The 25831-nt window shown below is 44.4% G+C and overlaps 1 protein-coding gene across 2 annotated transcripts in view; it reads right to left on the bottom strand.

Annotated features, from left to right (window-relative positions):
• LOC141253117 (uncharacterized) overlaps positions 1–25831 on the bottom strand; it is a 74540-nt gene that overhangs the window by 5728 nt on the left and 42981 nt on the right. For both annotated transcript variants that reach the window (XM_073670872.1, XM_073670871.1), the window contains 3 exons: positions 21490–21819; positions 21128–21391; positions 8341–8435 (listed from right to left, as the gene is read on the bottom strand). In XM_073670872.1, coding sequence (XP_073526973.1) covers positions 8341–8435; positions 21128–21391; positions 21490–21819 — 689 coding nt within the window. The remainder of the gene's footprint in view (positions 1–8340; positions 8436–21127; positions 21392–21489; positions 21820–25831) is intronic.

Here is a 25831-nt window from a genome sequence, read left to right as displayed (position 1 = left end):
CAGACTTGATAAACGAGGAGGAGGTGTCGCATTGTATGTTAGAAAAGCGTATATCTGCACAGAGATTGAAGCTTCAGAGACTGGGAGTTCTGTGGAAACTGTTTGGGTAAGAATACAAGGAGAGAACAACGGAAAGGACACCATTGTAGGCATTTACTACAGGCCACCTGGGCAAGCTGAAGATATGGATGAACTCTTTATGTATCAAATGACCAAGTTCTCAAAAAAATATGACGTAGTGCTCATGGGAGATTTCAACTATCCAGACATTTGTTGGGAATCTCTCTCAAGTAAAACTAACAGGTCAAGCAAATTCTTATCCTCTCTTGCTGACAACTTTATCTTCCAAAAGGTAGGGGAGAAAACAAGGGGATCTGCTACTTTGGATCTAATCCTTATAAACAAGGAGGAAATGGTTGAGGAGGTAAAAGTGGCTGGGACCCTAGGAGGCAGCGATCATGCTATTATAGAATTTTGGATAACTAGAGGAGGAAGACATGTGAAGACTCAAACTTCAAGGTTAGATTTTAGAAAGGCAGATTTTAAGAGACTCAGAAAGAGAATAGGAGGGATCCAATGGCTGGATGTCCTTAAGGACAAAAATGTCCAGGAAGGATGGGAAATTTTTAAAAATGAGATTCTCAAAGCACAATCGTTAACAATCCCGAAAAGTAGGAAGAATGGGAAGCATTTAAGGAAACCAGGATGGATGAACACAGAACTTAAACACATGCTAAAAAGAAAGAAAGAAATGTTTATTAAATGGAAAGAGGGAGGCATATCTAAAGAAGATTATAATGCAGTCTGCAGATCCTGCAGGGCATGTATCAGGTTAGCTAAAGCTGACAATGAATTAAGGCTTGCAAGAGATGTCAAAAGCAATAAAAAAGGATTTTGGGGGTATGTCAAAAGTAAAAGAAAAGTCAAAGATGCTATAGGATTTTTACAGGATGAAAATGGAGAAATGGTAAGAGAGGATGTTGAGAAGGCCAAACTTTTTAATTCCTATTTTGCATCTGTTTTCTCTCAGAAAGAAAATGTAACATCAACTGATCTTCACTGTCCTTTTAAAGGAATAGAAGAATCCAAGTTATCTGTAAACAGAAAGATTGTGAGGGAATATTTAGCTAACATAAATGAGTTCAAGTCTCCAGGTCCAGATGAATTACACCCCAGAGTACTGAAGGAGATCGTAGAAGAAATTTTAGAACCACTCTCCATAATCTTTGAAAATTCTTGGAGAACAGGAGAAGTCCCAGAAGACTGGAGAAGAGCAAATGTTGTTCCTATCTTCAAAAAGGGGAAGAAGGTGGACCCAGGGAACTATAGGCCGGTGAGTCTGACTTCTATACCAGGAAAGATCTTTGAACAAATTATTAAACAACATGTATGTAAGTACCTGGATAAGAATGAAGTGATTAACCAGAGTCAGCATGGGTTTATAACTAACAAGTCATGTCAGACTAACTTAATTTCCTTCTATGACAGAATCACTGACTGGGTGGATCAGGGAAATGCTGTAGATATAGTATATCTTGACTTCAGCAAAGCATTTGACAAAGTATCTCACACCATCCTTATTGAAAAAATGACCAAGTATGCAATGGACCAGGCAACTGTTAGGTGGATTCATAACTGGCTTAGTGATCGGACTCAAAGGGTGATTGTAAATGGCTTCACATCCAGCTGGATGAATGTCTCAAGTGGGGTACCACAGGGCTCCGTCCTGGGACCTGTATTGTTCAACATCTTTATCAATGATTTAGATGAAGGAATTGAGGGTAAACTGATTAAATTTGCTGATGACACAAAGCTAGGAGGGATAGCTAATACTAGAGAAGAGAGAGAGAGGATTCAAAAAGACCTAAATAAACTGGAGCAGTGGGCAGCAACCAACAGAATGGTTTTTAACAGGGAAAAATGCAAAGTACTACATCTGGGCAATAAAAATGAAAAAAGCATATACAGAATGGGAGGAATAGAGCTAAGCAACAGTACATGTGAAAAAGACTTAGGTATACTAATAGATCATAGACTGAACATGAGTCAACAGTGTGATGCAGCAGCAAAAAAGGCAAATACAATTCTGGGATGTATTAACAGAAGCATACAGTCTAGATCACGTGAAGTCATTATTGGTCTTTACTCCTCTTTGGTCAGACCTCATCTGGAATACTGTGTACAGTTTTGGGCACCACATTTTAAAAAAGACATAGACAAACTGGAGCAAGTTCAGAGAAGAGCGACCAGAATGGTGACTGGTCTGCAAACCATGTCCTATGAGGAACGGTTGCAGGATTTGGGAATGTTTAGCTTGCAAAAAAGAAGACTGAGAGGAGACTTAATAGCTGTCTACAAATATGTCAAGGGCTGTCACATTGTAGAAGGATCATCTTTATTCTCATTTGCACAAGGAAAGACTAGAAGCAATGGGATGAAACTAAATGGGAGGAGACACAGATTAGATATTAGAAAAAACTTTTTGACAGTTAGGGTGATTAATGAGTGGAACAGGCTGCCATGAGAGGTGGTGAGTTCCCCTTCAATGGACGTCTTCAAACAGAGGCTGGACAGACATCTGTCTGAGATGATTTAGTGAATCCTGCTTTGAGCAGGGGGTTGGACCAGATGACCGAGGAGGTCCCTTCCAACTCTACCATTCTATGATTCTAAGCTGAAGATATGGATGAACTCTTTATGTATCAAATGACCAAGTTCTCCAAAAAATATGACGTAGTGGTTATGGGAGATTTCAACTATCCAGACATTTGTTGGGAATCTCTCTCAAGTAAAACTAACAGGTCAAGCAAATTCTTATCCTCTCTTGCTGACAACTTTATCTTCCAAAAGGTAGGGGAGAAAACAAGGGGATCTACTACTTTGGATCTAATCCTTATAAACAAGGAGGAAATGGTTGAGGAGGTAAAAGTGGCTGGGACCCTAGGAGGCAGCGATCATGCTATTATAGAATTTTGGATAACTAGAGGAGGAAGACATGTGAAGACTCAAACTTCAAGGTTAGATTTTAGAAAGGCAGATTTTAAGAGACTCAGAAAGAGAATAGGAGGGATCCAATGGCTGGATGTCCTTAAGGACAAAAATGTCCAGGAAGGATGGGAAATTTTTAAAAATGAGATTCTCAAAGCACAATCGTTAACAATCCCGAAAAGTAGGAAGAATGGGAAGCATTTAAGGAAACCAGGATGGATGAACACAGAACTTAAACACATGCTAAAAAGAAAGAAAGAAATGTTTATTAAATGGAAAGAGGGAGGCATATCTAAAGAAGATTATAATGCAGTCTGCAGATCCTGCAGGGCATGTATCAGGTTAGCTAAAGCTGACAATGAATTAAGGCTTGCAAGAGATGTCAAAAGCAATAAAAAAGGATTTTGGGGGTATGTCAAAAGTAAAAGAAAAGTCAAAGATGCTATAGGATTTTTACAGGATGAAAATGGAGAAATGGTAAGAGAGGATGTTGAGAAGGCCAAACTTTTTAATTCCTATTTTGCATCTGTTTTCTCTCAGAAAGAAAATGTAACATCAACTGATCTTCACTGTCCTTTTAAAGGAATAGAAGAATCCAAGTTATCTGTAAACAGAAAGATTGTGAGGGAATATTTAGCTAACATAAATGAGTTCAAGTCTCCAGGTCCAGATGAATTACACCCCAGAGTACTGAAGGAGATCGTAGAAGAAATTTTAGAACCACTCTCCATAATCTTTGAAAATTCTTGGAGAACAGGAGAAGTCCCAGAAGACTGGAGAAGAGCAAATGTTGTTCCTATCTTCAAAAAGGGGAAGAAGGTGGACCCAGGGAACTATAGGCCGGTGAGTCTGACTTCTATACCAGGAAAGATCTTTGAACAAATTATTAAACAACATGTATGTAAGTACCTGGATAAGAATGAAGTGATTAACCAGAGTCAGCATGGGTTTATAACTAACAAGTCATGTCAGACTAACTTAATTTCCTTCTATGACAGAATCACTGACTGGGTGGATCAGGGAAATGCTGTAGATATAGTATATCTTGACTTCAGCAAAGCATTTGACAAAGTATCTCACACCATCCTTATTGAAAAAATGACCAAGTATGCAATGGACCAGGCAACTGTTAGGTGGATTCATAACTGGCTTAGTGATCGGACTCAAAGGGTGATTGTAAATGGCTTCACATCCAGCTGGATGAATGTCTCAAGTGGGGTACCACAGGGCTCCGTCCTGGGACCTGTATTGTTCAACATCTTTATCAATGATTTAGATGAAGGAATTGAGGGTAAACTGATTAAATTTGCTGATGACACAAAGCTAGGAGGGATAGCTAATACTAGAGAAGAGAGAGAGAGGATTCAAAAAGACCTAAATAAACTGGAGCAGTGGGCAGCAACCAACAGAATGGTTTTTAACAGGGAAAAATGCAAAGTACTACATCTGGGCAATAAAAATGAAAAAAGCATATACAGAATGGGAGGAATAGAGCTAAGCAACAGTACATGTGAAAAAGACTTAGGTATACTAATAGATCATAGACTGAACATGAGTCAACAGTGTGATGCAGCAGCAAAAAAGGCAAATACAATTCTGGGATGTATTAACAGAAGCATACAGTCTAGATCACGTGAAGTCATTATTGGTCTTTACTCCTCTTTGGTCAGACCTCATCTGGAATACTGTGTACAGTTTTGGGCACCACATTTTAAAAAAGACATAGACAAACTGGAGCAAGTTCAGAGAAGAGCGACCAGAATGGTGACTGGTCTGCAAACCATGTCCTATGAGGAACGGTTGCAGGATTTGGGAATGTTTAGCTTGCAAAAAAGAAGACTGAGAGGAGACTTAATAGCTGTCTACAAATATGTCAAGGGCTGTCACATTGTAGAAGGATCATCTTTATTCTCATTTGCACAAGGAAAGACTAGAAGCAATGGGATGAAACTAAATGGGAGGAGACACAGATTAGATATTAGAAAAAACTTTTTGACAGTTAGGGTGATTAATGAGTGGAACAGGCTGCCACGAGAGGTGGTGAGTTCCCCTTCAATGGACGTCTTCAAACAGAGGCTGGACAGACATCTGTCTGAGATGATTTAGTGAATCCTGCTTTGAGCAGGGGGTTGGACCAGATGACCGAGGAGGTCCCTTCCAACTCTACCATTCTATGATTCTAAGCTGAAGATATGGATGAACTCTTTATGTATCAAATGACCAAGTTCTCCAAAAAATATGACGTAGTGGTCATGGGAGATTTCAACTATCCAGACATTTGTTGGGAATCTCTCTCAAGTAAAACTAACAGGTCAAGCAAATTCTTATCCTCTCTTGCTGACAACTTTATCTTCCAAAAGGTAGGGGAGAAAACAAGGGGATCTACTACTTTGGATCTAATCCTTATAAACAAGGAGGAAATGGTTGAGGAGGTAAAAGTGGCTGGGACCCTAGGAGGCAGCGATCATGCTATTATAGAATTTTGGATAACTAGAGGAGGAAGACATGTGAAGACTCAAACTTCAAGGTTAGATTTTAGAAAGGCAGATTTTAAGAGACTCAGAAAGAGAATAGGAGGGATCCAATGGCTGGATGTCCTTAAGGACAAAAATGTCCAGGAAGGATGGGAAATTTTTAAAAATGAGATTCTCAAAGCACAATCGTTAACAATCCCGAAAAGTAGGAAGAATGGGAAGCATTTAAGGAAACCAGGATGGATGAACACAGAACTTAAACACATGCTAAAAAGAAAGAAAGAAATGTTTATTAAATGGAAAGAGGGAGGCATATCTAAAGAAGATTATAATGCAGTCTGCAGATCCTGCAGGGCATGTATCAGGTTAGCTAAAGCTGACAATGAATTAAGGCTTGCAAGAGATGTCAAAAGCAATAAAAAAGGATTTTGGGGGTATGTCAAAAGTAAAAGAAAAGTCAAAGATGCTATAGGATTTTTACAGGATGAAAATGGAGAAATGGTAAGAGAGGATGTTGAGAAGGCCAAACTTTTTAATTCCTATTTTGCATCTGTTTTCTCTCAGAAAGAAAATGTAACATCAACTGATCTTCACTGTCCTTTTAAAGGAATAGAAGAATCCAAGTTATCTGTAAACAGAAAGATTGTGAGGGAATATTTAGCTAACATAAATGAGTTCAAGTCTCCAGGTCCAGATGAATTACACCCCAGAGTACTGAAGGAGATCGTAGAAGAAATTTTAGAACCACTCTCCATAATCTTTGAAAATTCTTGGAGAACAGGAGAAGTCCCAGAAGACTGGAGAAGAGCAAATGTTGTTCCTATCTTCAAAAAGGGGAAGAAGGTGGACCCAGGGAACTATAGGCCGGTGAGTCTGACTTCTATACCAGGAAAGATCTTTGAACAAATTATTAAACAACATGTATGTAAGTACCTGGATAAGAATGAAGTGATTAACCAGAGTCAGCATGGGTTTATAACTAACAAGTCATGTCAGACTAACTTAATTTCCTTCTATGACAGAATCACTGACTGGGTGGATCAGGGAAATGCTGTAGATATAGTATATCTTGACTTCAGCAAAGCATTTGACAAAGTATCTCACACCATCCTTATTGAAAAAATGACCAAGTATGCAATGGACCAGGCAACTGTTAGGTGGATTCATAACTGGCTTAGTGATCGGACTCAAAGGGTGATTGTAAATGGCTTCACATCCAGCTGGATGAATGTCTCAAGTGGGGTACCACAGGGCTCCGTCCTGGGACCTGTATTGTTCAACATCTTTATCAATGATTTAGATGAAGGAATTGAGGGTAAACTGATTAAATTTGCTGATGACACAAAGCTAGGAGGGATAGCTAATACTAGAGAAGAGAGAGAGAGGATTCAAAAAGACCTAAATAAACTGGAGCAGTGGGCAGCAACCAACAGAATGGTTTTTAACAGGGAAAAATGCAAAGTACTACATCTGGGCAATAAAAATGAAAAAAGCATATACAGAATGGGAGGAATAGAGCTAAGCAACAGTACATGTGAAAAAGACTTAGGTATACTAATAGATCATAGACTGAACATGAGTCAACAGTGTGATGCAGCAGCAAAAAAGGCAAATACAATTCTGGGATGTATTAACAGAAGCATACAGTCTAGATCACGTGAAGTCATTATTGGTCTTTACTCCTCTTTGGTCAGACCTCATCTGGAATACTGTGTACAGTTTTGGGCACCACATTTTAAAAAAGACATAGACAAACTGGAGCAAGTTCAGAGAAGAGCGACCAGAATGGTGACTGGTCTGCAAACCATGTCCTATGAGGAACGGTTGCAGGATTTGGGAATGTTTAGCTTGCAAAAAAGAAGACTGAGAGGAGACTTAATAGCTGTCTACAAATATGTCAAGGGCTGTCACATTGTAGAAGGATCATCTTTATTCTCATTTGCACAAGGAAAGACTAGAAGCAATGGGATGAAACTAAATGGGAGGAGACACAGATTAGATATTAGAAAAAACTTTTTGACAGTTAGGGTGATTAATGAGTGGAACAGGCTGCCACGAGAGGTGGTGAGTTCCCCTTCAATGGACGTCTTCAAACAGAGGCTGGACAGACATCTGTCTGAGATGATCTAGTGAATCCTGCTTTGAGCAGGGGGTTGGACCAGATGACCCAGGAGGTCCCTTCCAACTCTACCATTCTATGATTCTATGATTCTATGACCAGCATCAGGGAGGTCAGGGCTGGATGATGGGTGATGTGAGGTCACCGGCATCAGGGAGGTCAGGGCTGGATGATGGGTGATGTGAGGTCACCGGCATCAGGGAGGTCAGGGCTGGATGATGGGTGATGTGAGGTCACCGGTATCAGGGAGGTCAGGGCTGGATGATGTGTAGTGACCAGCATCAGGGAGGTCAGGGCTGGATGATGGGTGATGTGGGGTCACCGGTATCAGGGAGGTCAGGGCTGGATGATGGGTGATTTGCAGTGATTGGTATCACAGTTAGGTTGTCAACAGTCCAGAAATTCCAGGACAGTCCATAGAAAAAAAAAAAATTAAGGCGTCTGATTTTTTTGAAGCTGATGAAATTTCTACAGATTATTTTGACTGTAGTTATAATTTTACAGTTTCCAGTGATGGTGACCAATGTCTCATATCAGAATTATGGACTGGAGACTCGGATCACTGATAATCACAATCATTTATTATGGTTTTCCAATGTGTCGATAAAACATATTTTATGTTCGTGATCTTTTGATAACTGTCCAGAAAAAAAAAGCCAAGTTGGCGCTCCTGCCCCCGAGGTCAGGGCTGAGGATGGAGGTCCTCTGTGACTCCACATCCCGGGGTCCCGAGAATGATACAGATACACAGACTCTCACCTTTATCAACAGGATGATGGAAATTATCATCACCGATAAGAGACACATCACAACAGCAGCAACAACAGAGGATCGAAGACGAGAAGGTCCCGGATCTGAGGAGATAAAGACACCGGAGCTCAGTTATAATCTCCACTGTTTCCTGCCTCCATATTTATAACCTGTGAGGAGACATTAAGACTCTTTGGCTGCGATTCATTGAGACCGGCGTTGTGCTCCTCAGTCCTAATGGAGGAGTCGCTGGAGTGAGGAGCGGCTGAATCATTAGGAGCCGCCCAACACTTCAAGAAATAAACGAATCTTACAAGTGTCGTCACCTCGGCCGGTAATGTTACTAATGTGCCGGATATGTTCATGAATTAGACAGAGGCTTAGCCTCGTCCCGTCCTCCATCCTCTACACCAGGGGGGGGGCAATTAATTTTCCAGAGGAACCACATGAGAGGCCGTGACTGTTGTGGAGGCCGAAGTAATAGGCTGAAATTAATTCTGCTCAATATTAATATTAACATATTAATTATATTACTTAATATTGAGCAGAATTAAATATGCCGACAATCCCCTATATATTGTATGAGCCCAATAATACCCTCTTACCTGTAATCTCCAGTACATGGGGTATAGAAGGTGTGGGGTACATATAATGCCCCAGTAATACCCTCTTACCTGTAATCTCCGGTACATGAGGTATAGAAGGTGCGCGGTACATATAATACCCCAGTAATATTCTCTTACCTGTAATCTCCGGTACATGGGGTATAGAAGGTGTGGGGTACATATAATACCCCAGTAATACCCTCTTACCTGTAATCTCCAGTACATGGGGTATAGAAGGTGTGGGGTACATATAATACCCCAGTAATACCCTCTTACCTGTAATCTCCAGTACATGGGGTACAGAAGGTGTGGGGTACATATAATACCCCAGTAATACCCTCTTACCTGTAATCTCCAGTACATGGGGTATAGAAGGTGTGGGGTACATATAATACCCCAGTATTACCCTCTTACCTGTAATCTCCAGTACATGGGGTATAGAAGGTGTGGGGTACATATAATACCCCAGTAATACCCTCTTACCTGTAATCTCCAGTACTTGGGGTATAGAAGGTGCGGGGTACATATAATACCGCAGTAATACCCTCTTACCTGTAATCTCCAGTACATGGGGTATAGAAGGTGTGGGGTACATATAATACCCCAGTAATATTCTCTTACCTGTAATCTCCGGTACATGGGGTATAGAAGGTGTGGGGTACATATAATACCCCAGTAATACCCTCTTACCTGTAATCTCCAGTACATGGGGTATAGAAGGTGTGGGGTACATATAATACCCCAGTAATACCCTCTTACCTGTAATCTCCAGTACATGGGGTACAGAAGGTGTGGGGTACATATAATACCCCAGTAATACCCTCTTACCTGTAATCTCCAGTACATGGGGTATAGAAGGTGTGGGGTACATATAATACCCCAGTATTACCCTCTTACCTGTAATCTCCAGTACATGGGGTATAGAAGGTGTGGGGTACATATAATACCCCAGTAATACCCTCTTACCTGTAATCTCCAGTACTTGGGGTATAGAAGGTGCGGGGTACATATAATACCGCAGTAATACCCTCTTACCTGTAATCTCCAGTACATGGGGTATAGAAGGTGCGGGGTACATATAATACCCCAGTAATACCCTCTTACCTGTAATCTCCGGTACATGGGGTATAGAAGGTGCATGGTACATATAATACCCCTGTAAAATCCTCTTAGCTATAATCTCCAGTATATGAGGTATAGAAGTTGTGGGGTACAGTTGTAACTTGACACTTCTGAAACAAGGAGGGGGTCAAGAGACCGTGAGAGACCAAAATCTCACCTAGCAACTCCAAGTCAAGGAGTTATACCCCCAACAGCAAACTGATGGGTTTCAACAGGAAGACCCCCTGTGGATACAAGCCATGCGGCTCGCTTTGTGTCAGACAACTATAATTTAGTACCGAGTTATGGAAATACTATACATCCCAGCTATACACCGAATAGATTTTTGCGATCCCAGGAAAATGGCGAATGTCAGCCTGGCTTCCAGCCCAGTCTAGTGCGTAGGGATAAGGAGATACATATCCCAGCCTTTTGGAAACCTCTAGGGCCACTGTGTTTGGTCTCCACTAGTGATGAGCGAGCATACTCACAAGTACTCAGTACTTGCCCGAGCAGTACTCAAGTACTCAGTACTTGAGATGCTCGGATCTCGCCGAGTACTTGCGAGATGCTCGGGTCCCCTCCCTGCATGTTTGGCTTTACAGAGCCAATCAACATGCAGGGATTGTCTGCCACTCACTGTAATGCTGCAGCCATGTTGGTTGTGGCATTACAGTGATTGGCTGGCAGCACAGCGTCATCAGGTCTATATCAGACCTGGCACCGCTGTGCTCTGCAGTCAGCTAGGGAGAGATTTGCTTGTTTATTAGGTAGTGTAGGTAGAACAGAAGTATATTACATATATTCATCTCAACAAACAGTCCTTCTGAGGACTAATCGATCTGCAGAGATATCAGGCAGGCAGTGTATATAGCAGACTGCAGTGCATATAGCACAAAAGGCTCCATTCCAGTTCTGTCTGCTGCTGCTTTTAGACATTTCTAGACATGGGCCCAGGTCTCAGAGGCCAGGAATATTTTTTTGGGGATCTTAATTTACATTATTTGCTTAAAAAGCAATCCAGAGAACACCCTTTATATGCGCCATTTGCTTGTTGGCACTGCAGAATACAGCCAGGTTCTTTCCATATTACAACGCTAAAAATCCAGCTATTTAAAACTGTGGTTTGTCTGTCACACGGATCATATAGAATTGCACTGCAAATATTGCCATTTCTGGCCTCCATTTAAATTTTGTTGCAGTGTCAGTGAACTTATTGATACGAGGTCAGCGCTGTTAAAAATAGTTACCTACAGGTCAGCTATTTAAAACTGGTTTGTCCGTCACACGGATCACATAGAATTGCGCTGAAAATATTGCCATTTTTGGCCTCCATTGAAATTTTGTTGCAATGTGTCAGTGAAGTTATTGACATCAGTTTGCAGTTCAAAATAGTTACCTACAGGCCAGCTATTTAAAACTGTGGTTTGTCCATCACACGGATCACCAATAATTGCGCTGAAAATATTGCCATTTCTGGCCTCCATTAAAATTTTGTTGCAGTGTGTCAGTGAAACTATTGACACCAGTTTGCTGTTCAAAATAGTTACCTACAGGCCAGCTATTTAAAACTGTGGGTTGTTTTTTCACACGGATCACATATAATTGCGCTGAAAATATTGCCATTTCTGGCCTCCATTAAAAAAAAAAATTTCAGTGTGTCAGCGAAATTTTTGACACCGGTTTGCTGTTCAAAATAGTTACCTACAGGCCAGGTATTTAAAACTGTGGTTTGTCTGTCACACGGATCACATATAACTTTGCTCCAAATTCAGCCATTTGTAGTGAGCGTGGAAGATATTGTCCTCCATTTAAAATGGGCAAGGCGCGTGGCAAGGGACAGGGGAACTGGACGTGATGGTGATGGTGCCTGCAGAGGCCGAGGCCGTGGGCAAGCTGAAATTGTGCCACAACAAACACCCACATCTTCTCGCCCGACCTTCCTGTCCCAATTCCTAGGGGACCGCAGCACACCACTATTGAAACCAGAGCAGTGTCAAAAGGTTGTTGGTTGGATAGCGGGTAATGCTTCCAGTCACTTTGCCACCACCACCACCACCCTGTCTTCCACATGGTCAAGTCTCAGTAGCTGTGAGTCTGGACTGTATATTCCTCACCCTGATCCTCCTTCCTCCCACCATGCCGAGTGCCCAGAGACAACTGATCCCATACTTGGACACTCCGAAGAGCTGTTCACTTTTCCATTTATAGATTCGGGCCTCTTGCCCGGTCCACTTGAAGCGGGGCATGAGGAGTTTGCATGTAGCGATGCCCAAATATTTGAGCAGCCACGGTCACACGAAGGCAACGGTGGGAAAGTATCACAAGAGGTGGATGATGATGAGACACAATTGCCATAAAGTCAGGAGGAGGACCAGAGTGCGGAAGTGGAAGACGAGATGGTGCATGATATAGTAACTAACCTAACCTGGCAGGAGGACATGCACAGCGAGGACAGCAGCACGCAGGGGGAGGGAGGCAGAGGACCCCAACAGGCAGGAAGAAGCAGTGTGGTGGCCTCAGACAGAAGGAGGGCAACCGTTCCCCATAACACCAACACGAAGGAAGTTGCCAGTACAACTGTTAGGTCTTCCCGAGTCTGGTTGTTTTTTAAAAACTTTGCCGATAACCCCAAAAAGGCCATTTGCACCACCTGCCAGGCCAGCATCAGCAGGGGTGGCAAAACTACCAGCCTGACCACCACCAGCATGATCAGGCACATGGCAGCAAAGCACCCGACTTTGTGGGCCAAAACCCAGGGTCCAGAAACAGTGTCTGCAAGTGGCATCACTGCTTCTTCCGCTGTTGTGCATGCAAGCCAATCCCCTGTCCATGGTGCATGCGAAGATGCCTCCTGCCCTGCACCTGTCGTTGCACACTCTCAAGTAGCAGCATTAGGAAGCATGTCCACGTCCTTGTCCCAGCGCAGCGTTCAGTTGTCCATACCCCAGTCCTTGGAACGCAAGAGCAAATATGCAGCCAACGCCCCACAGGCCACACTACTAAATTCCCACATTTCGCGACTGCTTGCGCTCGAAATGTTGCCTTTTAGGCTTGTGGGGATGGAAGCATTTCACAACCTGATGGCGGCAGCCGTCTCTCGGTACTTGGTCCCCAGCCGCCACTATTTCTACCGGTGTGCCATCCCCGCATTACACAAGCCCGTGTCCCAAAACATTACCCGTGCGCTCAACAACGCAGTTACCGGGAAAGTCCACCTAACCACGGACACTTGGACAAGTGCTTGTGGGCAGGGACGGTACATCTCGCTGACAGAACACTGGGTTAACATAGTGAAAGCCGGGACCCAGTCGGACCTTGGGACGGAACACATCCTCCCGACGCCAAGGATTGCGAGCCCTAGGTCAATCAGGGTTGCTTCCACAGTCTACAGCTCCTGCACCTCATCCTTCTCAGCCTCCTCTTCAGGCTCCATCTCCGAAATGACCACATCAGTCACAAGCTGGAAGCACTGCAGCACTGCTTCGGCCAAGCGGCAACAGGCTGTGCTGAAGCAAATATGCTTAGGTGACAAACCGCACAATGCTGAAGAGTTGTGGACAGCTCTAAAAGAGCAGGCAGATCTGTGGCTCACACCGCTGAACCTACAGCCAGGCATGGTCGTGTGTGACAATGGCCGGAACATGGTGGCGGCTCTGAGGTGAGGCGAGCTCACACACGTACCATGCCTGGCCCATGTGCTTAACCTCGTGGTTCAAAGGTTTCTCAAGCGGGATCTGCTTGTTAAAGTATGTCGCCTGTGTGCCCATTTAAGAAAGTCACCTACAGCTTCCACCGCCCTTGACATGTTTCAGCAGCGTTTGCAGCTTCCGGCTCACAGACTGGTGTGTGATGTCCCCACGCTTTGGAACTCTATACTGCAGATGTTAGGAAGGATTTGTGAGCAAAAGAGGGCAGTTGTTGGGTACCAGCATCAACAACGCCGTCGGTATTCAGTTCAGACTGCACACAACACATAATAGTTCAGGAGTGGACATGGATGTCAGACATATGTGTCATCCTCCAAAACTTTGAGGACTCCAACAAGATGGTGAGCGGTGATGATGCCATAATTAGCGTCACCATCCCTCTTCTCTGTCTTCTGAAACGCTCTCTGCTCACAATCAAAGAGGATGCATTGCAGGTGGAGCACGATGAGATGGAGCAAGGAACCATACAGGGTGATTACACACAGCCCAGCCTCCTCTCATTCCAACGTGGATTGGGTGACAATGAGGAAGAGGAGGAGGAGGAGGAAGAACAGGAGCTAGTTTCATGCGCTATAGACGGTACTAACTGCACAAGTGTCATACCGTCTGCTCAGCATGGATAGCCTGAGGACAGAGAAGAGGAGGAGAGCATGGTCAGTCATCCTCTTGGTGAGGACACGGAAGTCTTACCTATTAGCTGTCTGGCACGCATGGCTGAGTTTATGTTATGCTGCCTTTCCCATGACCCTCGCATTCTCAAAATTTTGGGTGACAGTCATTACTGGTTGGTGACACTTCTAGACCCACGCTACCAGGAGAACTTTATATCTCTTATTCCTGAGGCGGACAGGTCCTTGTTGCGGAATTATTAAAAAAGTTCCCATCTGAAAACGCTGGCGGCTGAGGTCACAGTTCGTTGGAAAACCAAGGACTACAGGCGAGAGAGACAACTCCAATCCAGCAGAGACAGGGAAACAGTGTCAAAGTTCTGGGAGAATTTTCTCAGCCCCTCCCATAGCACAGGCCCTGAGGAGCTGGGTACTCTCACAAGGAGTGCAAAGTTTGGGAAGATGCTGAGGGAGTACCTTGCCGACCGTACCAACGTCCTCCTTGATTCTTCTGTGCCTTATAATTATTGGGTATCCAAGCTGGACACATGAAATGAACTGGCTCTCTACGTCTTGGAGGTCCTAGCCTGCCCTGCCGCTAGCGTTTAGTTCCACTGGTGGAATAACTGATAAGCGCATCCGCCTGTCAACTGAAAATGCTGACAGGCTGACTCTTATAAAAATGAACAAGGGCTGGATTGGGCCAGACTTCTCAACACCACCAAATGATAGCAGCGTAACATAAACTCACATCCAGTGTCTGTTAGAACCTTGCTCTTAGGTCTTTTTTCCTTTGCTGGTCACATGACCTTGTTGGCCTATTTTATCCTGCTCCGCCCTTCTGGCTTTGCTGGACTTCATTGTATATCTACTTTCTAGCTAGCCTGTGCTCTGTGTCTTGCTCTGTTAGTTTGCTTGGTCTACTGACCTCTATGTTCTATATATTTTGTTTGTTCGTCTGTCTGCTACTATTTCTGTTAGGAGGTGTCCCATATTCCTCCCAGTCCTTAGTACTTGTAGGGATTCCTTCCCCACATCTATAGGTCTCCGTACAGACTAGCTTAGGACTTTAGCAGGTCTGATCGCAGGATCAGGTCCCCTGTTACATCGTAGGGATTCAGCTGAGTTCTATCGTAGGGACAGATCTCCTCTCTTTCCTTAGCTCTGGTAGCAGAACATAACAGTAAGTCCAGCCAGCAAATTCTCTAAGGAAAGATTTTTCTGTTCCATCATGGTGTCGGTTCAGGATTTGGTTCATCGCCTGCAGGGACTCTCTCTGGAGGTGGCCGAGCTCCGTCAGCACGTGAGTAACTGTCCTGGAGCACATTTCTTGGAGCCTAAGGTATGTTTGCCGGATTTATTTTTTGGTGAACACCGAGAATTTTTTTCATTTAAAAATGCTTGCTTATTGTATTTTCGTTTGAGACCTAAGTCCTCTGGGGATGAATCCCAGCGCGTAGGGTTCATAATGTCACTTTTGCGCAAAGAGCCTCAGGAGTGGGCCTTTTCTTTGCAACCTAGTGATTCATGCTTCAGATCAGTGGATAGTTTTTTTTCTGCTTTGGGACTATTATATGATGATCCTGACCGTGTCGCATCAGCTGAGACTGAGTTGAGACGTTTAAAACAAGGATCAGGTAATGTGGAAAAATATTGTACTCATTTCCGTCGTTGGTCGACTCAAACAGGGTGGAACGATTCTGCTCTGAAAAGTCTATTTCTTGCTGGGCTCAGTGAAAGGGTTAAAGACCTGCTAATTGCTTATCCTACACCTGAAGATTTGCAACAGGCTATGCAATTAGCTATACGGGTGGATAGAAGACTGCGTGCAAGGGTTAATGAGAGCAAATCCTCTGCTATGTCAGTTTCTGGTTATGAGAATGTGTGTACTAACAGTGGTGAACCGATGGAGATTGGATCGGTGGCACCTCGCTCTCAAGAAAAAGACCGTCGATTTTCTGAAGGCTTGTGTTTCTATTGCGGAAAATCTGGTCATTTGATTAAAGGCTGTGAGCTTCGTATGAAGAAAGAAAAAAAAATGGTCAGTCATGCCCGTATTGCCTGTTTAAATTCCAAGGGTATATTTTTAGCTGCTTCCACGATTGCTCAGGAAAAATTAATGGAATTTCGGGTGTTTGTTGATTGCGGGTCTACACTGAATGTAATTGATGGGGGATTCGTGGAAAGACTCAATTTAAAACCTGAACCTTTATCATCCCCCATTGCTGTGGTTTCTGTGGATGGTTCCCCTTTGAAGAATATTACTCTCAAGGTCTGTGAATTTCCTCTCACTATTAATGGTGTTCACCATGAGAAATTGGATTTGGTAGTGTTGAATAACTTGCCTTCTCCAGTAATATTGGGTTTGCCCTGGTTAAAATTTCACAATCCTGTACTGGATTGGTCTACCAGTGAAATTAAATCCTGGAGCCATAAATGTTATGACAAGTGTTGTAATGGGCGTATTGCAGCTTTGGATAGGGGAGAATTGCCTGTTCCTATTCAGGATTTTTGGAGAGTTTTTTCTGAGAAGGAATCGCAGGTTTTGCCTCCCCATAGAGACTATGATTGTTCTATTGAATTTGTCCCTGGAGCGACTCTTCCTAAAAGTCGTTTATTTAACCTTACTATTCCTGAGAGGAAGGCTTTGGAGGAATACATACAGACAAGCTTGGCCGCCGGTCACATTAGGCCCTCTAAGTCTCCTGTGGCGGTTGGATTTTTTTTTGTAAAAAAAAAGGACGGCGGTTTACGTCCTTGTCTGGATTTTCGTGAGATTAACAAAATTACGGTACGCAATCCTTACCCACTGCCATTGATTCCTGATCTGTTTAACCAGTTAATGGGGGCCAAGTGGTTCTCTAAAATTGACCTTAAGGGGGCATACAATCTGTTGCGCATGAAGGAGGGTGACGAATGGAAGACTGCTTTTAACACTCCTGTGGGTCATTTTGAGAATCTGGTTATGCCTTTTGGTCTTACTAATGCTCCTGCATTTTTTCAGAATCTTATTAATGACATCCTTAGACCTTTGATCGGTAAAAATTTGGTTGTGTATTTGGATGACATTTTGATTTATTCGCCAGATCTGGAGTCTCATTGGCGGAGCGTGCGTGAGGTATTACAGTTATTAATGGACAATTCGCTTTTTGCTAAGCTGGAGAAATGTGAGTTCGCTGTACAGAGAATTAGTTTTTTGGGCTACATTGTCTCCAGCGAAGGTTTTGAGATGGATCCGGTTAAGGTTCAGGCTGTGCAGGAATGGCCTAGGCCTATTGGTTTGAAATCGATACAGAGGTTTTTGGGTTTCGCCAATTACTATAGAAAATTCATAAAAAATTTTTCTAGTATTGTCAAACCTCTGACTGATCTCACCAGGAAAGGTGCTTTTTTATACAGTATGTTCATGTATACCCCCCCAGGAGTAAATGTTTGTCAGCCCATACACTTCGTGCATGGGCATCATTACAAGTATAGGAGACCCGATCCTTTCTAATGGGAACATTTTTTTATGAGGCCCTCCTCCACGTCTTTTCCAAGGGGCATTGGAGTGCCTCCCAATTTTTGGCAGCCCTTGCATTCACTGCATAGGCCAACACTATGGGAGACCCACTTCCTAATAATGGGAACATTTTTTCATGAGGCCCTCTACGTCTCTTCCAAGGGGCATTGGAGTGCCTCTCAATTTTTGGCAACCCTTGCATTCACTGCATAGGCAAACACAATGGGAGACCCACTTCCTAATAATGGGAACATTTTTTTTCAGGAGGCCCTCCTCTACGTCTCTTCCAAGGGGCATTGGAGTAGGTCCAAATTTTTGGCAGCCCTTGCATTCACTGCATTGGCACACAGTATGGGAGACCCACTTCCTAATAATGGGAACATTGTTTTCAGGAGGCCCTCCTATAAATCTCTTCAAAGGGGTATTGGGGTGCGTCCAAATTTTCAGAGGGGTATTGGGGTGCGTCCAAATTTTGGGCAGCCCTGTCACTCACTGCATACGCAATAACAGTATAGGAGACCCACTCTTTAGTAATGGGAACAAAAAAAGCATAGCCGGCTGATGGATCTCTGAGAATAGTGAGGGCTGACTGCTGGACCTTTAAGAATAGTAAAGGCCGCCTGATGGCCCTATAAAAATAGGCTTTGTGACTTTCAGAGTCCCTCCTTCATAAATGAAACAGGATGTGTCTGATGATGTGTCACACAGCACATGGCCAGATAAGGTTGTAAAATGTTAAAATGACATTTCCCGGTGAATGCATTTGTCACGGTTGAAAGCAATACAAAAGAGCAAAAACGCATTAAAAACGCTACGTGTGAACATAACCTATAGTGGAGGAGTATTTTTGTTTTTGGTTATTTATTTTGCCTTATATACAAGTCATTACCCTGGAAAGGATGTTCTTTAACATATTTCCCTGGAAAATCCATTTTGGTTTTGTTTTGTATGTTTTATTGTGAGTCCATAAAAGTGGCGCAATACCTCTGACAACGTTGTTGACAGCAGTGACCTGGGAGTCAGAAATGCTTCCAGGGGTCTTCTCCATGCTGTTTCCATGCCATTGGAGCACTGTTCCCATAGATTTGGGCAATTTTTAGGCCCTCTGCAGACCGCCGGGGAGAGCTGCCGGAAAAATGCTCGATTTTCTCATAGACTTACATTGGGCTCGTTGCTTGGGTCGAACACCCAAGTATTCCAATGTGCTCGACCCGAGCATCGAGCACCCGAGCATTTCAGTGCTCGCCCATCCCTAGTCTCCACGCATAGCAGGGCCCGGCTGGATCCGATGACACCAGAACCAGCTCCGAAGAAGCGTCCATTAAGAAATTATAACCCATTTTAGTTTCTATAGTTTATAGCTGACGGAGGCCTGTGGTGGAGATTTAGGTCCATCCCAGGGAGCAGAAAGGGATGACCCAGAGAGGTTAACGCTCCTGCAGCTCTGGCCTAGTGCTTTTTTTTCTGGGAGGTCATGAAGACACATCGTGTGGGAGAAGTCACTCAACAAGGGGGAACCACAAGCCTCCCATGTGAAAGAGGGGGAGAAGGAGGCAGAAGCCAACAAGGATGAAACCAAACTAGAATGTAAAGTGCAAATGCTTTATTAGTAAAAAACAAATGGACATGTGGAGTGGGGAAGACACACACATATAGACCTCAATGTGGATGACATAGCAACGCACAGCGTACAGACACAATTATTATAGAATAAGTATAGAGGAACATAGTAATAGAATAAAATATATCTCATATATAGTCCTCATTAGGTCTGTACATAGGCGTACAAATACAGACTGGCAGCCACCTAAACAGAAATGCAACATCCAAAAAAGTGAGTGTCACTGTGACACATGGTTTGGTAGGGAGCTGGTGCTGCTCTCAATGCGGGAGAAAGGCGTTCCTGCCGAAACGCGCGTCGTGGTTTATGAAATTCACGATAACTCCTTGCTGGATGAACGCAGAAGTTTGCGAGTGATGCCATGTACCCCAGTAATATCCCTCTTACCTGTAATCTCCAGTACAGGGGATATAGAAGGTGTGGGGTACATATAATACCCCAGTAATACCCTCTTACCTGTAATCTCCAGTACATGGGGTATAGAAGGTGTGGGGTACATATAATACCCCAGTAATACCCTCTTACCTGTAATCTCCAGTACATGGGGTATAGAAGGTGCGGGGTACATATAATACCCCAGTAATACCCCTCTTACCTGTAATCTCCAGTACATGGGGTATAGAAGGTGTGGGGTACATATAATACCCCAGTAATACCCTCTTACCTGTAATCTCCAGTACATGGGGTATAGAAGGTGTGGGGTACATATAATACCCCAGTAATACCCTCTTACCTGTAATCTCCAGTACATGGGGTATAGAAGGTGTGGGGTATATATAATACCCCAGTAATACCCCTCTTACCTGTAGTCTCCAGTACATGGGGTATAGAAGGTGTGGGGTACATATAATACCCCAGTAATACCCTCTTACCAGTAATCTCCAGTACATGATGTATAGAAGGTGTGGGGTATATATGATACCCCAGTAATACCCTCTTACCTGTAATCTCCAGTACATGGGGTACAGAAGGTGTGGGGTACATATAATACCCCAGTAATACCCTCTTACCTGTAATCTCCAGTACATGGGGTACAGAAGGTGTGGGGTACATATAATACCCCAGTAATATCCTCTTACCTGTAATCTCCAGGACATGGGGTATAGAAGGTGTGGGGTACATATAATACCCCAGTAATACCCTCTTACCTGTAATCTCCAGGACATGGGGTATAGAAGGTGTGGGGTACATGTAATACCCCAGTAATACCCTCTTACCCGTAATCTCCAAGACATGGGGTATAGAAGGTGTGGGGTACATATAATACCCCAGTAATAGCCTCTTACCTGTAATCTCCAGTACATGGGGTATAGAAGATGTGGGGTACATATAATACCCCTCTTACCTGTAATCTCCAGTACAGGGGTTATAGAAGGTGTGGGGTACATATAATACCCTCTTACCCGTAATCTCCAAGACATGGGGTATAGAAGGTGTGGGGTACATATAATACCCCAGTAATAGCCTCTTACCTGTAATCTCCAGTACATGGGGTATAGAAGATGTGGGGTACATATAATACCCCTCTTACCTGTAATCTCCAGTACAGGGGTTATAGAAGGTGTGGGGTACATATAATACCCCTCTTACCTGTAATCTCCAGTACAGGTGATATAGAAGGTGTGGGGTACATATAATACCCATCTCACCTGTAATCTCCAGCTGATATTCCTGGGTCTCCTCACTGACTGGGTTTGTGATTCGGACACGGAGTCTCCTCCCGGCGTCGTCTCTCTGGGCTCTCGGGATAATCACCGTCCTGTTATCATCTATCAGCTGGTATCGGTCAGGGAGAAGCCCCCCGTCCACCTCCCAGGTCACAGCCGTCTCCTCTCCAGAGAACTGGACGCTCACAGCGATGTCCTCACCCGTCCGGCTGCTGTTACTGGTGATGGTGGAGATGAGAACTGGATCTGGAAGTATCAGGAGAAGGTCGGTTACCACTGGTCATGGACCGGGGTCTTGGTAAGGGGTGTAGAGCGCGAGCTCTGTGATCATTATAAGCTCTTACCCAGTACAGTGATGGGTAACGTTGTCAGGAATCGTCCCACATTGCCGTAATACACCACCGTGTACACACAGGAGTCGTTCTTCCCGGCGTCTGTCAGGCTCCAGCACCCGCTGCTCGTGTTATAGAGGAGTCTGGGCTCATAGCGATTATAGTGCCACATATTATCACACCACAGCTCCAGTAGTTGGGTCTCGTGTCCTCCACATTCTCTGTACAGCTGCAGGACGCCGTCTGGATGAGAACATTTCATGCTGCAGTCGGAGATGTCTGATCCTCTCCATACATAGACTTTTAATGATGAGAGTTGTAGTACAGCCAGGATAACGAGACCTGGGTAGACACAATAGGAGAGTGGCAGAATAAGCATAGCCATAGTTCCCAACTATCCCACCCAGAAGGGCAGTAACGGATGTTATACACTGTCCTGTGTCCCGGGTGGTGAGTCAAGTGTTCTGCATCATCAATGTACAGTAGCAATGCTGAGCGCACACTGCGCATCACCGTACAGATGAGCCACAGGGTCACCTGAGAAGACAGAAGTGGTTTATCAGCGCTCTCTGTCTTCTCTCCTGCAGGCACAGAGCGCTCAGTAAACTCTATGAACAGAAGCGTCAACACAACCGAGGCCTGTATCACACCCAGCAATCACATGATTGCTGGGTCCTAGCTCACCCAGATCAGCTCTGTCAGTGACTTCTCACTGGATGTTTTCCCTGTAACTGAGGCCTCTAGAGGTGCACCAAGTACAGTGGAAATATGTAGACTAAAGAGGAAAGAAATCAGCTCTTAGTGGACAAATGTTTTTTTTTTTTTTTAAATAATAATAATAAAAAAAATGTAAAGCCCCTGAAAAATATTAGAACATAATAATACAACAACATATTATTACAAATGTTAAAGGGAAACTGTCAGGTCGAATTACTCTACTAATCTATAGATATAGGGTATTTCTATAGGTTAATTGCGTTTTAAAGGTGCCCGGTTGCTGTACAGAAAGTGCAGCATCCAAGAGAAAATTAACTTTTCTCCAGGGTGCCGCACTTTCAGTACAGCAACTGGGCACCTCTATACCACTATTAACCTGCAGAATAACTCTATATCACCGGGTTAATAGTGTTATCCAACCTGACAGGTTCCCTTTAAATAAAAAAATCCTAATGTTTCTGGTGTAGGGTAGGGAGAGGGTAAGAGAAAACCCTGACGATAAGGGAGAGGGGAGAAGTTGACAACCCTTCAACACTCACCTTATGCTGAAACCTGGGCTTCTTATCGCCCTAGCCGGGTCCCCCCTCTCCCACCATGCGCTGTCACGTGCCTAAGCCCTGACTGACCCTCACCTTGCCCTGGCTAATGTGCAGGACAGTAAGAAACTAATCTTACTACTTTGGTAAAGATAGGGAATGAGAAGGGCAGGGGAAAACTCTCAAACAAATAGAAATCCACCAGCTTCAAAGAAGCACAACAGTTTCTCCAAGAACATCTTTTCCAGAGCAGGCACAGGATAGTAGTTCTATAGCTGGCATGGAAAACAGCAAAGCCGCCTAAGTTCAGATAGGGGTGAGACCGGTTACATGAATTCGTTGGAATCCTGGGGGAACCGTTACTCAGGGCGACCATAGACCATGTGCTGCAGCTTCTCTCAGGCACAGGATAGATTCAATTGCTGACCAGACACATTTTGACAAGAGTCCTCATAAACGGTAGAACAGTAACATTTAATGAGGCGTGGCCAGTGCAATGCAAATGTCTCTTTGAGCAACAGTCTCTAGTAATAACAGTACAGACTCGTTTGCAGCACAGCACAGTCTATTATCCGGTAGCACAGTAGAGGACAGTTTTAATGCACACACAACCACAGGCTTTTCCTTCACAAGGACTCAGTAGTACACAGCATTCTTTATCCTGCATGGAGATGAAGGGGGGGGGGGGGGAGGGTGTGCTGAGGGAGATTATCTCTATGACAGGCTTCCTTACAGTCCTTAACTTCCTGGCCGATAGACTCCCTGAGCTAACAGTGTGGAGTATTAACTGACCTTTGTTTGGCTTCCCTCCTGACCTGAATTCTGTTCCGTTGCCTTCTGTGAGATACAGATCATAAGCCACCTTTCTCTTCAGCTCCGGTCAGATAGTAAACAACTTGCCGAAAATCCCCCTGGGGCTCTGCTAAAACACTCCCCTTCTCCTGTGACTGTGTTAACCCCTCTAGCTGCTGGATGCTTCTGGAGCACAACACTTCCTGTCTCCTGTGCTTGTGTTATTTCTAATAGTTGCTGAATGCTTTTAAAGCAACAGCACTACTTCTGCATGTCACACTCTGCAACAGCACTACTTCTGCATGTCACACTCTTCCCTCCTTTTTGAATGTCGTCCTCGACATTCGTCTTAATTGGTCAATGTGACCAATTCTGAGACAGTGGTGAAAGTTGGATAACTTTATATACACTGCTCAAAAAAATAAAGAGAACACTTAAACAACAGAATATAACTCCAAGTAAATCAAACTTCTGTGAAATCAAACTGTCCACTTAGGAAGCAACACTGATTGACAATCAATTTCACATGCTGTTATGCAAATGGAATAGACAATAGATGGAAATTATTGGCAATTATCGAGACACACTTGTAATGATTGGAGGTCCGAGAGAGATCCAGTGAGTCACAAACTGAGACAGAGACAGAAATAAACAACACTTTCTTTACTAAAACAGGGATTAGCCCCCCTGAGATGGCACACTGAGTACAATCCTACCACTATTAACAATAGCAATGCATGAAACTATACCATTTGCTCTTATTCCCCTACTATCGGGATACCCGGGTATCTTAAAGTTACGGTCACATAACCTCAGATGTGGTCTGTCACAGGCCTGTGAATCGCGATGGCTGCAGCTAGTCCCGGGAAAACTTTGGCGCCAAATAAAAAGCAACGTTCACAAAAACAGCAAAGGTTCCTTGTCGTCTCGGCCGATGTCGAGCCTACACGCCGGGGACTTTAGTCCTGTAGCCTTAGGTTAAGGTCTGGGAAGAACTCTTCACAAGGCTTGTCAGTATCCTCTCAATGTGAATGGCACCGGACCCATTCTCTCCTCTCACAGTCACTCACTGTTTTCCAGACCACCGATCACGCACAGAGAGATGATATCCTCAGGCATTTTCACTCTCAATCGACACTTGGCTCCTTCAGCACAAAGTCTCTAGTCCACTCAGCATGGACTTCCACAAAACTCCAAAGAGCCACACAGCTTTCCCCAGCTCAGCACTTGTTCTTAAGCAGGGACACAGCTTAACCAGGGCCAGGGGTTATCAACCCCCACAGGAAAGCTTGTAAAGAGAGAGTCTTATTGCAGTTCAGTCCTTGCAGTTCTCCTCAGACGCCCCGTCCAGCGTCTCACACAGCAGACACCCTCAGAACACACAGGGTCTCCTGCTCTGCCCCTGCTCTGAGCATAGCCAGGCAAAACACACATGATCCTAATGCTCTCCTGCTGCTATCACAGTTCACACTCTCACATGCCACCCCACTAGAGGTTGGCGTCCTCGACACACCTCCCCACTCAAAGTCGTCTTGTGCATAGCGCTGTGGGGGTATACCCGCCATAGCTCGAGTAGCTCTCCTGAGACCCACCCCAACAGGCTCAGTCCCCGAGGGGGCAGAAGTCTCAACAGCGGTATCATCAGAGGGAGCCAATGAGGCTGCTCCCTCCTGAGGTGTGGTGCCCTGTGCCACATCATCCGGGTCAGGTAACTGACCTGATTCCCTGTTCTCTGAAGGACATACCACAATTTCAACCCTCTCTCCACAAGGGGACAGATTGATCACAGGGGGCAAGTAAGCAGGGGCAGAGGCAGACTCACCATCAAATTCAAGAGCATTAGGAATTCCCACCCCTCGGGACACGGCCTGTGGTTCCGTAGAATTGGGGACCGCATCTTCAAATCAGCACTGTTGTAGCATGTTACGATGAAGATTACGGGTTGGTCCCCCTATCCCCACCGGCTCGACCTCGTAGACTGGAATCTCAGGACTCACCCGTTTTTTTTACCAGGTACGGAGTTGCCTCCTATCGTTCACTCAGCTTTCCGAAACGGCGTTTTATTCTCACCAACACTCTATACCCTGGGGAGAAAGGCTCGGCTTGCACGGGACAACCGTCCCTATGGGTCACCTGACTGAGTCGATCACCCACCACTTGATGCACCACCCTTAATCGTCGCCGGTGTTCTCAAACCCATTCTGACGCGGTCCGAGGGGGATTGGAGGAGGGACCTGGCATGCTCAAATCCTCAATGTCCTGCCATGGCCTCCCGAACATCAACATGTGTGGTGAGTAGCCAGTAGTGC

This window comes from Phyllobates terribilis, unplaced genomic scaffold (genome assembly GCF_046119375.1).
Source record: "Phyllobates terribilis strain yellow unplaced genomic scaffold, ASM4611937v1 Scaffold_2__4_contigs__length_985480577, whole genome shotgun sequence".
Taxonomy (NCBI): Eukaryota; Metazoa; Chordata; class Amphibia; order Anura; family Dendrobatidae; genus Phyllobates; species Phyllobates terribilis.
Note: the sequence above shows the minus strand (reverse complement) of the source record. Positions and strands in the feature narration are given on the sequence as shown.